Below are 13952 nucleotides of genomic sequence, written 5' to 3' on the forward strand. Positions count from 1 at the left end.
GGGGGGGCATGGAGGGTGGGGTATATGGTAAAGGAGCCGAGGGGAAGAAGGGAAGGACGGACAGACAGAGACATGGAGGAGAGGGTAGACTATGAAAAAAACCAGCAAAGTTGAAGAAGACTGTGGAGGAGAACAGGTGAACAGCATGGCGGCTGGTTTCGTGTGAAAGCGGAGGGGCGTATGCCAGAGAGAGACACACAGGTGGGCTCGGAAAGTTCAAAGCCGTGACAGACGCTTCTGTATGAGCACCTTTGTGAAGAGATGAAATCATTTACTGACTGTGCTGCTCGACAAAGGAAGAAACAAGTGCGACATTTCAGAAAGCTAATGAGAAATGATCTGATTCATGAGCTCGGCGTCGAGCTGGACGCTGCGTCTGCAGGCGCAGGAGGTCTGCAGCACCTGCGCAGACTCGACTCCCCTCTGCATTCAGACACAAAATCCTTTCTTTGGTGCTAGCCTACTTAGAAACAAAATCTGTGCTGCACTGCTGTGAGGCGCAGTGTGTTTTGGGGCGGCGGCACGGAGCTGAGCGCGGACAGAAAACAGCACTATGTGGTGGTGAGGGGTCTTACAGAGGTCTGGGAGTTGAAGGGGGAGGGGCCATGCTGGAAGGGGTTAGGACTGTGGCTGTCCGGAGTGGCGGGGGAGGGACTCTGCCGCACACGCCCGACTGGCTGGATGGCACCCGGTCGTGTCTGGAGAGAAAACAAATCATACTTTATGACAGTTATCGGTCAAAAAATCACTAATTTGCCTCACAATCTGTATCGCTATGACAGAGGTCCAGGGCCACTTTGAGGAAAAAATATTTTTTTGGGACTTTGAGAATGAAGTCTTAATATTTTGAGAAAAAACTTGTAATATTACGACAATAAAGTTGTAGTTTTATGAGGAAAAAGTCGTAATCTTATGAGAATAAAGTCAGAATTTTATGAGAAAGAGGATATTATTTTACAGATATAAACATATTGCCAGGAAATTATAAAACAGACGAGAGTGCAGGCAGCCTGCTCAGCAACCCCTGTAAAAACCCCATGTAAAATTATGACTTTTTCCTCGCAAAATTACTGTTTTATTCTAGTAAAATTACAACTTTATTCTCATAATATTACAAGTTTAATCTCATAATATGACTGCTTTTTTTCTCAAAATATCCTGACTTTATTCTCATGATATTACAACTTTATTCTCAAAAGTATGACTTTATTTTATCTAACTTTTTTCTTAAACATTGCCCTAATCTCTAGTTGTAGTTTCGCAGACAGTAATGAAAAAAAAATTCATTCAGACACCAACTTTAGGATGAATGACAACTCAAAATGAATGGAGATAATGGTGGACATGAATCAGAGCATAATTTACTATTCAGATTTTTTCATTTCTTTTCATTTTTGGTGTTTTGAAGATCAATAGAGAGGTGAAGTCACTTCTCTCGTGGTCTTATTTCGGAAAAAAAATATGTACAGTAGTGACCAGTGACTTCAATATTAAACCAGACATGAGTTTGTAAAGCTCCACAGACACTCACTGATGATGAAGTGTGGTCGTTGGCAGTAGGAGTGGAGGTGAAATGAATGTTTGCCTGCAAAATAAAAACATTAAAATGAGAATAAAACAATGAAAATGAAATAAAATGCATGAATCTGCACCATACTGAGTTTCAACTAGCAGTGCATATCAGAACTACATTTCAACATCAAACAGAGCACCGGGGTTAACCTTGAGCTAATCTGATCACCAACTTTGTGCCCTTCGTAACACTTTTACTGAGATCCGTTTCTTTTATAAAACATTTGTAAAAACGCTGGTAACTTTGCTCAAGGAAAAACAGAGAAATGTTTTGTTATTGCCCTGTGAGAGAATATGAAGCCATAGCTGGTCAGTAGAGACATTAAAGGGGACCTATTATACGTACGTACAGATCATTTTATAATGTCAGAGGTTCATTTTAAATGTGGCCAAAGTTTCAAATAATGAGCTAAACAAATGTAAAAGTAATTCACTTCAGCAAAAATCTCACGTTTTACACTGTTCAAAATACTTTTGAACAGTAATGTAAAAAACATAATGTTTTTTTTTTTTTGCTCCAGGCACACTGCTGCAAGTGTTTACTGTACACACACTACTGCTACATGTAGCTACATGCTAACGTCAGGGAAATATGGGATCCTGGTTGTCGATTTTTTTTAATATCTCCACATTTTGGATCAGATTCCTGCTGGAACATGTGCGACGTGTCTGTAATACAGACATTACAAAATGAAAATCAAGAACATCAGACATGACATCAGAGCACCTTTTGAGAGAGGAAAGCAGGTCACGGTGAAAAGCCGGCTGAGTCATGCTATGTTTGATTATTGGTTGTTGGTTTTGCCAGAGGTTTAAGAGTGGAGTGAAGTAACAATAAATTAAGTTTTTTTGTATAAATGCGAGGACGAAAGGAGACGGCGCTATAACTGAGACAATGACGCACTAGGATTTAAAAAAAAATCTAATTCTGACCATAATTTGAATGATTCGATGAACGAAATATTTAAAAAAAAAAAAAAAAAAAACAGCATTATGTGGTTCATTTAAACCTAAAAAAGGACGTTTTAAGCGCTTTGTTAAAAAAGGGACTATTTACAAGGCATTTGAGTACTTGACTTTTTTTCCCCCCTCAAAATTCAAGCAATTCAAGGACCTCATTTGGGATTTCCATGGTATCATGTGCCACAGTAAGACCTGGAATCAGAGCAAACTGTGCTTTTTTAACATGAAGGTTACACATGTTGGAGTAGAAACCTTAAATACAAGGATGAACCAGAAAATGAGCATAACAGATCCCCTTTAAGGACATTCAAGGTCAAAAATCTATTTCTCCAATGAATCCACATCCAGTCTACATGAGGCAAAGCATCAGTAATCAGCTGGTCACGGAGAAGCAGTGACATGCTTTTCAGACTGCAGCAGACACCAGCTGAACCAGTTTTATTAACAGATGGAGGCTCAGAACAGCAGACACATATGCTAAAAAAAAAGAAAAAAATTAAAAATCCAGGCCAGAGCAGAGAGGGCCACAAGACCCACTTACGAAGCGGGTCTCCCTGCCTGCATACAGGGAGCTGTTGGAAGAGTGTTCGCTGGGCTAGAGGAGAGGTCAAAAGGGTCAGCTGTAAAATACCTCTCCTGCAGTGACAGAAATGACTCGTGGAAAAGGAGAAAATAAAGTAAAAAGATGGCAGGAGGATGGTGGAGGAGTGCTGCGTGTTAGTGCTGCTCACCGGTTGGATTGTGGGGGAGTATGGTGCTTCCCTGATTGGACTCTCCGTCCTGGAGAAATCAGAAGGAGGTGCCTGGAAAAACAAGATAAAAAACACACTTAATAACTGCTGTTACTTTCACTCGTACTGGTTTCACTGGTTAGTCCTGCAGAGAAGAGATTCTCCAGTAAATTCAACCAACAAAAAGCTCTTTCTGATGAGCATGCACTCTCTGCAGGTCGAGTTCCTTGATGACCTCTGACCTCCCTCGCAGCTGTCGGGACACACATTCCCGTTGGTCCCGACTGTGTAGCGACTATGTGCCCAAATTCCTCACGAGGTGCCACAAGCTTCGAGCTCACAGTGAAAACATGCACCAGTTAAGCTGGTTGTTGCACTGAGATTAACACACACAACCTAAACACACAGAGAAAAATGTTTTCGCTGTTAACATTTGCACGAACAGAAAGCTTTTTTTTAATTTGTCCTCCTCTCGTGGAAACAGTAAAGTTAAAAGTAATAAACGCCAAGTGTAGGGATTTCAACCATCCATCTACGGCTGCAGTTTATTTACTTTACTTTCATTTTTATTAACAAGCAGCAGGTTATACGCTTGGTTCATAAAATGCCCAAAAACATGTTCATATTGGGTATGTTTCTGGATAATATCACAGATTGAGAAAGTGCTGATTTACTGAGGATTCAGCTCAACAGCGAGAAAAATTATGAATGCCTCCTGGCAAAAGATGCAATATCATGCATATATCGCCACAGAAGATGTATTTATTACTGTAGAATGTGGACACGAAAATAATTAAAGTATGGATTAGTATGTGAATATTATTGCAAGCATCTCTATGCTGTGTGTTTTGTGTTGAATAAATAGAAACTACATATATAAATACATTTCCAAAATAATGTGTCACTCTCGCAGGTTCTCAGCAGATACCTTTAACCAGGAATAATAATATTTTTGGACATTTGATGTATCAAAATGTTGATTAAAGCTGCTTTACGTGTCTTATTTTTAAATTCAAAGAAATTCAGTTCACAAATCACAGACAACATAAACCAGCAAATATTCATATTTCGCAGGAGCTGGAAGCAGAGAAAAGAACATTTTCTGTTGATTCAGTTTTACGTCCGTCCTAAAGACATATACACACACTTGTTACTGTGTGGTACTTTGGATAGACGCACAGACTGTTAAAAGTTTAAACTCCCATCAAGTCTTGATCCAAAAGATCCATTTTAAGTGAGCCAAACATCAAACAGTGCGCAGTGACACACCATGCTGCCTCCACACCACACGCAGGCAGGCGGCTTGCCTTGCTGAACAGCCAGGGCTGCAGCTGGCCCTGCTTCCCGTAGCCCACCGGAGGCCCCGACAGGATCTGCTCCCCGGGGGGACGACCCTTTCCTTTGCGATTGGCCACCAAGAAAGGGTTTTCTTTGAAGCAGATGGGCTGAGAGTCCACCAGACACTCCTCTTCTTCTTCAGGTGCAAATGTTGATGAGTTAATGGTTGTTGATGAGCCGGCGCTGTCAGAGGTGGACGTCCCATTAGGGGAGAACTGGGAACCGTGGAGATAATCCGGCTCTGTGTTCAGAGCGGGGCAGGACTCGGGGTCCGTGTGGCTGACGGGTTTTGTGGGGTGAACTAAGCCGAAGCCCAGAGGCTCTAAAGGGGCTCCGTACTGGGCCTGAAGAGGGGCCTCCATGGGAGCAGTCAGACTTACAGAGGTAGAGAACTGGACAGGAGCAAAAGGACAGAGCGAGGACAGAGACAGTAAAGGGACAGAATAAGGAAAAACTTCACTCACTCACACAAACTATCAAGTGGTGGAATTTCAAAAAAATAAAAGATTTAAAAAATAGAAGAGAAACTGGCAAAGTAAGATGATAAAGAGATTAGAAAATCACTTTTTTTTAACAAATGTACTCAATATTCATCGGTTCAGACATTATTTTAAATTAGTTATGATAACACTGTTCTCACCAAAGTCATTGCTGAGATCTGGGAACATTACGGCTAAAATCAGATTTCTAGAATCAGATCTAACTTTCTGCACGGGTTTCAGTGCTGATGACGTGAGCATCAGTAACTGGTGACGCAACTTTCCAACATGGAAGCGAGGAGGTTCATCTCTCCATCTCTTCATCCTCCAAATAATCTCGCTGTCAAATTGTGGTGCAGCCATCAGACTATTTATTTTATCTGTCTGCAGAGTGCTGTCCTCTAAATGGTCCACCATGGCGTTCTGCTAGAAGCTGCATGGACTCTACTCCTGTCACTCTATTGTGTTGTGAGTGATGCAAAAGACAATAAAATCTAACTTGAATGTCCTGAACCTCCATATGGCGACATACGATTTACCTACAGCCAGCGAGCGAACTCTGGTGGGTGAAGCGTGAAAAAGTGTCCTGACATACTACATGTGACAACAACATTCAGGGAAACTATCGATCCCTGACTGAGCCAAAGCAACGGCGTGTTTTTGCTCTGAAAGTAGGTTACAAGTGTGCGAAGTTTCAGCAAAGTAAAGCCAAGGCTTACGCACGATCAGGGTAAGACAACTTCATCAACAGGAAAACACTGAAACAATCTTTTGCCGTCTAAATGTTCTTAAATCTGGATACAATCTGCCAAAAAAATGGATTTGGGCAGTATGACACTGCTACAAGGCAAAAAACTCAAATGCTGACTTTCGCCACAATTTAAAACACGGGAGAATAATGTAATGCCGGACGCTCAATTTAATCCCACCTTTACAAGAAAAATATGTGTATGCCAAATATTCCAGTACAGAAGGTCGAAGCTGAGCCAGGAAGTTGGTCTGTAAACTAAAATGGATGTGTCATAACTTTACTGTTGATTTTTATTTATCTCTTCTCTCTTTGCTGTGTTTACAGCCCGTCTTATCATCTGACGGCTCGTGTTTCTGACTTGTTTTCAGCCTCCAGAGACCTCAGCACTCAACTTGATGCGTAAAATGTTATCATAACTGAAAGTCAAACCTACGACATCAAGAGCCGAGCTGTAATAAATCAGAGCTCTCCTGCTCAGCTGTAAATAGAGGAAACGGTAAATACAAAATGATCTATAGAGGCAGCTTCGTTCTACTGCTTTTAATGTCTTATTAATGTTGTAGAAATTGTAATGTTATGTAGATTTTATTTTTTTTTTATCTTTCTTGACCTTTGTAAAGGGTCTCTGAGTGTCCTGAAAAACACTCCATAAATAAAATGTATTATTATTATTATTATTATTATTATCATTTTTTTGATTTTTTTTTTTTTTTAGGTAATAGAATAGAATAGAAATACTTTATTAATCCTGTGAGGGAAATTGTTTCATTAAGCAGCAAATAAGAGAGGAGCAACTTAATAAAAATATTTGTTAAAATAAATGCAAATATATATACAAAGGAAGGTGCTTAACATAGAATAAAACAGAATAGAATAAAATAAAATAACAATAATAATAATAACGACATGTACAGTATGTACAGAGAACAAACAAAAAAATATTAAAAAGAGCAAGAAAAAAGAAAAAAATGTGCAGATAAGTGTCATTTTAAACAGCAAAAAGAGGGGACAAAATAAATAGAAATATAACAAAACATTATTACAAAACCCCAAATTAAATGTGACATAAGATGAGGTGATTCCTGTGTGTCTATAAATGGACACTTGACACTCAAGCCTGTAGCTGCTAAAAAGAGTTTCTCACATCACTAAAGCTTTCCTGAAGTCTCTCAGTTACACATAATTCAAGACTTGTTAACTGCTGCTGCACGCCGCCAGACACATAACTGCAGCCCGAGCTCTTAACCTCTCTGCCTTAAATAACCATATTATCAGATCAGCGAGACATCCAGGCTCCTTCAGCTCCTACTGTACTGAACATACAGGGCGGGCGACGTCACCGTCGGAGGGGAGAAAATATGTGTAAAGAAACCCGAAACCGTAACTGCAACCAAAGAAGTGTCGTGTTTTTATAAACCTCACACAGAAAATACCTCCTAAAATGTCTCAAGTCGACCCAGATGACACGACCTTGACATATCTGGTGATAATCAAAATAGCCGCACTAAGAATACAACGTGCATTGTGGGGCAGTAAAGCCCTCCCTACATGCTGACTAAAAGAGTCTGTGGTGTGATGAGGGTCAGTGGGCTGGAATGTGAACGAGTGCCCTTTTGGCTTCGACACAAACTGTGAGGGACAGCTGGGGGGTTTTTCGTGTGAGACAAGAGAGCGAAGCTGCTGGTTCAACTGGCATGCCGATATGCTGAGCTGCGGGCCACGCCGGGAACCAGGACTGAATCATTTTTTACTTCTCGAAAGAACATTTAAGGAGAACAGTTCATATTAAAGTTTGAAAAAGTCTTTATTCATACTGTCTACGCCCTGAAAATGTTTCTTTTTTATGTTTCGTCTTCGTGGTTTTTTTTTATTTATAATATTTCTAACGTTAAAAGTCTATTTGAATGTCTGTCTCCATCTAAATGGTTGGTTGAGTGTAAACAACAATGACAAACAGCGAAATAAGTACAGCATTTAATTGTTTCTGCCACAGAAGGAACAATATCTTTAAATTTATAAATACTAAACACAGGTGAAATACACTTTGGTTCACGGGGGAAAAACACCAGGACCAGACTTAATTATAAAGCAATGCAGGCAACTGCCAAACAAACAGCTGAACTTACAAAATGCCCCCAGAGCACTTTAAAATATGAAACTTAACTGTATACTACTTACTTACTGTGTACTTTTGCAACATTTAGCTGACAAAGGTACGTGTCTGGTTACTTTGCAGATTTACATTTTGCGTTGTGCTCTATGGATTCATGCAGATGGTAAAAGCTAAAATAAAACACGCCTCACAAAATGTTGCCATTGTGAGGCCATATTGTTTACTTACTAGAAATGGTATAAAATATACAAAATATGCTAAAATATAAAAATATAATATAAAGTTTTTTCCTTGTTTGAAGAAGCTATGTAACACGCGGTTGTAAATTCCATCGCCTAGGACGACAAAAAGTTAAAATATCTTTATTTAAATGGCAATGCTTGCTCTCGTCCACTAAACTGTAATCTGGTGTGCTGACTCCCGTCCTGCTGATTCCATGTGAACGCAACGTTACTTATAAAATGTAACAGTTAAAATATGATGCATTATTATTCATTAAACTATCCAGCATCATATTAGATTTGAAAGCTCCACCTTAAACTAAAGTTAAGTGTATATTTAAGTCGCTCTTTTTCACGCTGCTGGTATGCTGGTTTTATTGTGCGGCCTGTAAATGGTTCATAGTTTTACTTAAAAAACAAAGTTTTGAGAACTTTGCTTGCAACTGCCGATACCAACATCCACAGAGAAAAGGGTGACAAGTAAAGCAAGAAAGTGTCTGCCTGAAGTCCCTAAATCACTAAACCTGCCCCTGAAAAAGAGACTCGAGTTGCAGCTACTCGCAGTCAGAAGCACACTTAAATACACTTAGCAAATGTTTTAATTTTCAACTTATACTAAACAAAATGTTCCCTTCCAAAACTACGAAGCATCAACACAATTTTACTCTCAACCCCCTAATTTCAAGGCAGCTCTGCTGCACATCACACCTGCCTGACACCATAATTCTGATAAAAAATCACACCAAACGTGTCATTTTGACTAAAAACACACTGCAGCCAGCTTTTTTAAACATTTTTAAACAATCATTTTCACCAAGTTCAGAGGTCACTGTGATACAGTTTGAGCAGGACCACGTGTGCTGGAGCAGCAAATCCAGCTCTAACGTGCCGAGCACTAACAGCTGCATCAGAAATGTAGGTTAACTTTCTCTCGGACAATCTAAAAAAGCCGGAGATCTACAAGTAGGGCACAAACAAAAAGTCAAGGCAGCTAAAGTTATGTGACCTGAATGTTCAAAAAGAGCAATTATTCTTCCTTAGGTGATGCATAGAGTTCAAAGATGTGCATTTACGAGTGAGTAAGCGGTAAAATTGTTGGCTAAATTGTCGTCGAAATGATAAAATATTCAGTTTTTCACCAAACACAGACACGCAAATAAAGTGGAGAGAGAGAGAGTGAAGATCAAGACAGAGAGAAGAAGAAAAAATAGTAAATCGATCAATCGGCAGTCAGTCATCTCTGTACTCACTGTAGGATGGAAACAGGACAGTCCACTCAAACTTGCTCCTCTGAGGACTTTGGGAACTTCGACTGAAACACTTGTCCGCTCCTCTTAGACGCCTCCCTCCCTCCCTTCCTGTCTGTCACCCCACCCACCCGAGAGACTCCGTCCACTTCAGAGCCAGATGCAGGTTTAAAATATCGCAGAGGATAGGCCGGTTGATAGCGGGCAGCTGTCCCCTTCCCCCCATCGCACCACCTCTTTCACACACTCACACTTTTCATCAACCAGGACAGCGGCCGCTCTTTGGACAAGATCCTTTAAAATCCTCCTCTTGTACTTTATAGACACTTTTTTCTCCCCACAGCTTCTTTCTTTTCTGCTCTTGATTCTTAAATATCTTCTTCCAAACTTCTGGATCAGTCGTTGGTCTTCGTGTCTTTGGTTTTAAGGTTTGGCCTCGTAGGCGCCGTCAGTAACGTTGTCTTAAGGTTTTGCACAACAAGGTCAACATTCCTGCTCTTGGAGGGGCAACTGGTCGGCTCTGGGTCACTCAGAGTTTTCCGGGGACGTAAAAACACGGGATTCCATGTAGAGGTCTATTCTGAGGCTCGAAGGCCATTTCCAACATAACTCACGCAGAAATACAAGCAGTTTACAGACTGAGAGGACTGCGCTCTTTTCAAACACACTGAAAGGAATTTAAAGAGAACTAACCCTAACCCTCAATGTCAGCTGGCATAGACCACAGCACCCCCCCCATGACCCTGAACAGGATAAGTGGTAACGGATAATAAATGACTAATGAATAAATTAGTTTTTAAAAAACAAAAACCTATTGGTGTGGATGCGTTAGTGTAAAAACGTGTGTATCTTCCGCCGCTGCCCGGAGACGTCAAACATAAAGAGAACTTACCCGGTTGAGTTTCTGCAGACTGGTGGTGGGCAGAGCAGCCAGGGTTTTGTAGTCAAGTTTTAGAGGTCCAGTGCTGATGTTCTGCAGAGAAAATAAACAGGAAACGGACGTAAGAAGAGGACAAGGCTGGCGTTTGTTCTGGTTTAACTAATGTTCTCCCTGGGGAGAAAGTAGCCTGTGTTGTGAGCAGTTTTACCATTTGAGCACAATAATATATATGAATCTTTAAAAGGTGGATCCATTATTTTTAGGGGCTTTTATATCATTGTCTTCACAGTAGTGTTCCTTATTAGATTCAAACATTCAAATTTGGGTTGAGTACGTATGTTTTAGTGTCATACCTCATCAAAAAATTCAACTAACCCTTTCAGTAATTAATTCATTATTATTATTATTATTATTATTATTATTATAAGTGTTCAAGCCTCACATCATTGATTTTTGCTTACAGCTGAGGTTTGTTTCTATTTGGAAAAATCTTTGCAGTCAACCTTTAAGCTACCACCCACCTTTTATTTGGACTAACCAGCAGCGACGAGCCGACCTGCTGACTCGCCACTCACAAAAAACTGCACAAACAAGCCGTGAGCACATCTACCTCTAAGTCTGTTTTAACCTGACTTTTTATTTGGATAAGATTTTCTCCGGTAAAACTAAGTTAGTTTAAACTCAGCTGAAGACTGATTTATTTACACAAACCATAAAAGGAGATTCAATTTTCCCTCAAAATGGATAAACAGCATCGTAATATCCTGCGGAGGCAGTGCTGTGGTATGTTTTATTTGCACAGGAAGGTTGTCTGCAGTCCTGCCGATGAGGAGTGTCTCACCTCTGTCTCCTCTTCTAGCAGGCGAGTTGCCTCCTCACGCTCCAAGCGCATACGCTCCTTCACCAAGAAAGGAAGGAGAGGAGGAGGAGGAGGAGAGCACAGGAGGGAAAAACCCAACCACACACAGCCACACGGTGATGCGATGAGAGGTGAAATGAGATGATTTGAAGAGGAAGGAAGTGTTACAGGAAATGAAGAGGAGAGAAAAACAGTAGTGGAGGAGGAGTGGTATGGAGATGGGATGATTGGATGATTTTTTTTTTTTTTTATCACACCAAACACGCCAAAAGTAAAGGAGAGATGAGAGAAAAACAGAAGGGAAAGAAAGGATAGAATCCGCACACATTAGAACGTACTCTATTCATTAGCTTAGGGAGCAGAAAAAAAAAGCATGCGAGACGGGACATTGCGGGAATACTTCTGTCAAACACGATATCCACACAGGGTGCAGAGGAGAAGCTTCATTCACCCGCTAACAGACAAAACCTGAGCTTCTGCCTCTGAAAGCTCCACCCTACAGCATCGTGCACTCGTCTCTTCTGCATTATTTACGGAGCAAAAAATGTATTCTGTTGCCTGGCTTTATTGATCTATCAGTTTAACCGCTAGCCTTCAGAAACAGGCATAGATTTTCAGTTTGACTTACCACTTTCTCCATCTCTTCTCGCTCCCACTGCGACGTCTCTCTCACCATCTCAGACTCCTGGAGAAGAGCAAGTTTTAAGATCTTTACAGTCCACACATATGGTTATTATTCATACAGTAAATCTGAGCTAAACATAAATTATATTCTGACTGAAAATGACAAAAAAAAATCTGAATTCATCAAAGCGTAGAGGAACAACAGACACTAGCATTTAAAAAAACAACACGCCCCTACATTCTTTTAGGACAGGCAGTCTCCCAAAAGCTCATCTGGACAAAATAAACAACTGTGCTGGCGCTTTATGGCCGCCGTGGCGAAAAGATGGGTGTGCGCGTGGTGAGTCAGACTCACACCTGTTAACACCAAACTGCTGCGGGAGCACAGTGCTCAGAATCGCTGATTCACGTGTTGACTTGACTACTGTCGTCACAAAATCGCCAAACTGATTCCTGGAATGTGGATGAATGGGGCGCAGCGTGTTTCCCGCAGTGCGAACCAGCACTGTTCACTCCCCCTTACTCAGGGCTTTTGAGCTTTGTTCGGCCTAAACAGTGCATGAATGTCATGTGTGCAGAAAGTGCAAAATCTGAACTTAACTGCACAGATACTGTTTACTTTGTTAATAAGATATATAACCAGTGAAAAAATATCATCAGTGTGGAGACAAATCCAAGTAATTATGGGAAATTAAAAAAAATTAGACTTATGTTTTGCAATTAATATCTATACTGTATATGGCATGCTTTGAAGTCCTGTAAGTAAACATATTTAAAATATATACGGTATGTGTGTGTGTGTGTGTGTGTATATATATATATATATATATACATATATATATATATATATATATATATATATATATATTATATATATATATACACATATATATATATATATATAATCAACTAACTGAGATAATTAACAAAATCGATAACCTTCGCTGCTGTCTGGGTCTGCAGGCAGCAGCAGACACTGAAACCGCAACACATAATGGTGAAATATGGTTGAACGTGCAGAGCGGTCACTGGATTGTGCGTAAAACGGCGTCTGATCTGTGTTTTACCTTCTGCATGATGTCGATCTCCTCTGGGCTCAGGTCGCGGTCTATAGAAGAGATGCTCTCCATACTGTTCTTGCGAACGATGCCAGTGGCAAATGGGTTGGCAATGATGCCGGGAGACGCCTTAAAAGGGACCCAAGGAAAGTTTTGAATTAAAGTCATTAAATTATTAAATCACAAAGTAAAAGAAAAATATTTGTTTTAATTTTTAACGAATGAAAAATCAAGCCCATTATTTTTTCTCCAATATTTGCATTTGCAGGGGTTATATAACTGTTCACTGCAGTGGACAACATGCTGCACCGGGATAAAAAGTGATTCAGTGGAACTCAATAAAGTTCCTAAAAACACGTTTTTAAAACATTTACTAAGAGCAAATAGATTGAATACACATAAGAACATTTAATAATAAACTTTTTTTTCAGACCTATATTGAGTTCCATTAAATCACTATTTGGTGTCGCAGTGGACGGATACAGTTTATCCTTTGGCGCATAATGACACTGAAGAGGACAGATGTGTTTTCAGTCACAGAAAAAATGTACAAAAAAAAATAAAATTTGGATGAAAGAATCTTTTTTTTTTTTTTTTTTTTAAACATGTCCGGTTTTCTGAGAATTAAAGTATTTGACTATTATTCTTGAGGTACTTGGTGCATCTGATCTTCCCGCTGCATTTTTTAATTTATGACGCAAAGTTTCATAACAAAGAGATAAAAAGATGATAAGCAAATGGAAAATTGCTTTAAAAACATATCCAGTGCAGTAGACACCAAAATCCAACCACTCATGTGTCTCACCTCCACGGCAGCCACTTTTTGTGGGTCGAAGCCGTCACATATCAGCATGACCAGAGAGTCTCCCACAGCTCGGAGGACTCGCACCGCCTCTGTGTGTGTCATCCCCAGCAGGCTGTGGTTGTTCACCTCCAGGATACGCATGCCGACCTGCAGTCGGCTGTCTCTTGCTGCTGCGCCGGTTGAACTCACCTGTTTGATTATATAAAGGTTAGTTTGATGACTGTAACTGCCTGTGATTATACAAAATAAAGATGAAAGTCAAGCTGATGTGCTGAAATATCCTGTTAATGTCAACCTTTATACCACCCTTA

At 40.2% G+C, this 13952-nt stretch overlaps 1 protein-coding gene across 1 annotated transcript in view; it reads right to left on the reverse strand.

The window, feature by feature from the left end:
• Nucleotides 1-523: 523 nt before the first annotated feature.
• scrib (scribble planar cell polarity protein) overlaps nucleotides 524-13952 on the reverse strand; it is an 81044-nt gene continuing 67615 nt past the window's right edge. Inside the window, 9 exon segments of the mRNA XM_042510528.1 lie at nucleotides 524-698; nucleotides 1532-1585; nucleotides 3267-3338; nucleotides 4574-4996; nucleotides 10308-10388; nucleotides 11137-11193; nucleotides 11783-11839; nucleotides 12846-12965; nucleotides 13642-13830. Of these exon segments, the coding sequence (XP_042366462.1) occupies nucleotides 552-698; nucleotides 1532-1585; nucleotides 3267-3338; nucleotides 4574-4996; nucleotides 10308-10388; nucleotides 11137-11193; nucleotides 11783-11839; nucleotides 12846-12965; nucleotides 13642-13830 (1200 nt within the window). The 3' untranslated portion in view covers nucleotides 524-551.

This window comes from Plectropomus leopardus, chromosome 21, assembly GCF_008729295.1.
Source record: "Plectropomus leopardus isolate mb chromosome 21, YSFRI_Pleo_2.0, whole genome shotgun sequence".
Classification (NCBI taxonomy): domain Eukaryota; kingdom Metazoa; phylum Chordata; class Actinopteri; order Perciformes; family Serranidae; genus Plectropomus; species Plectropomus leopardus.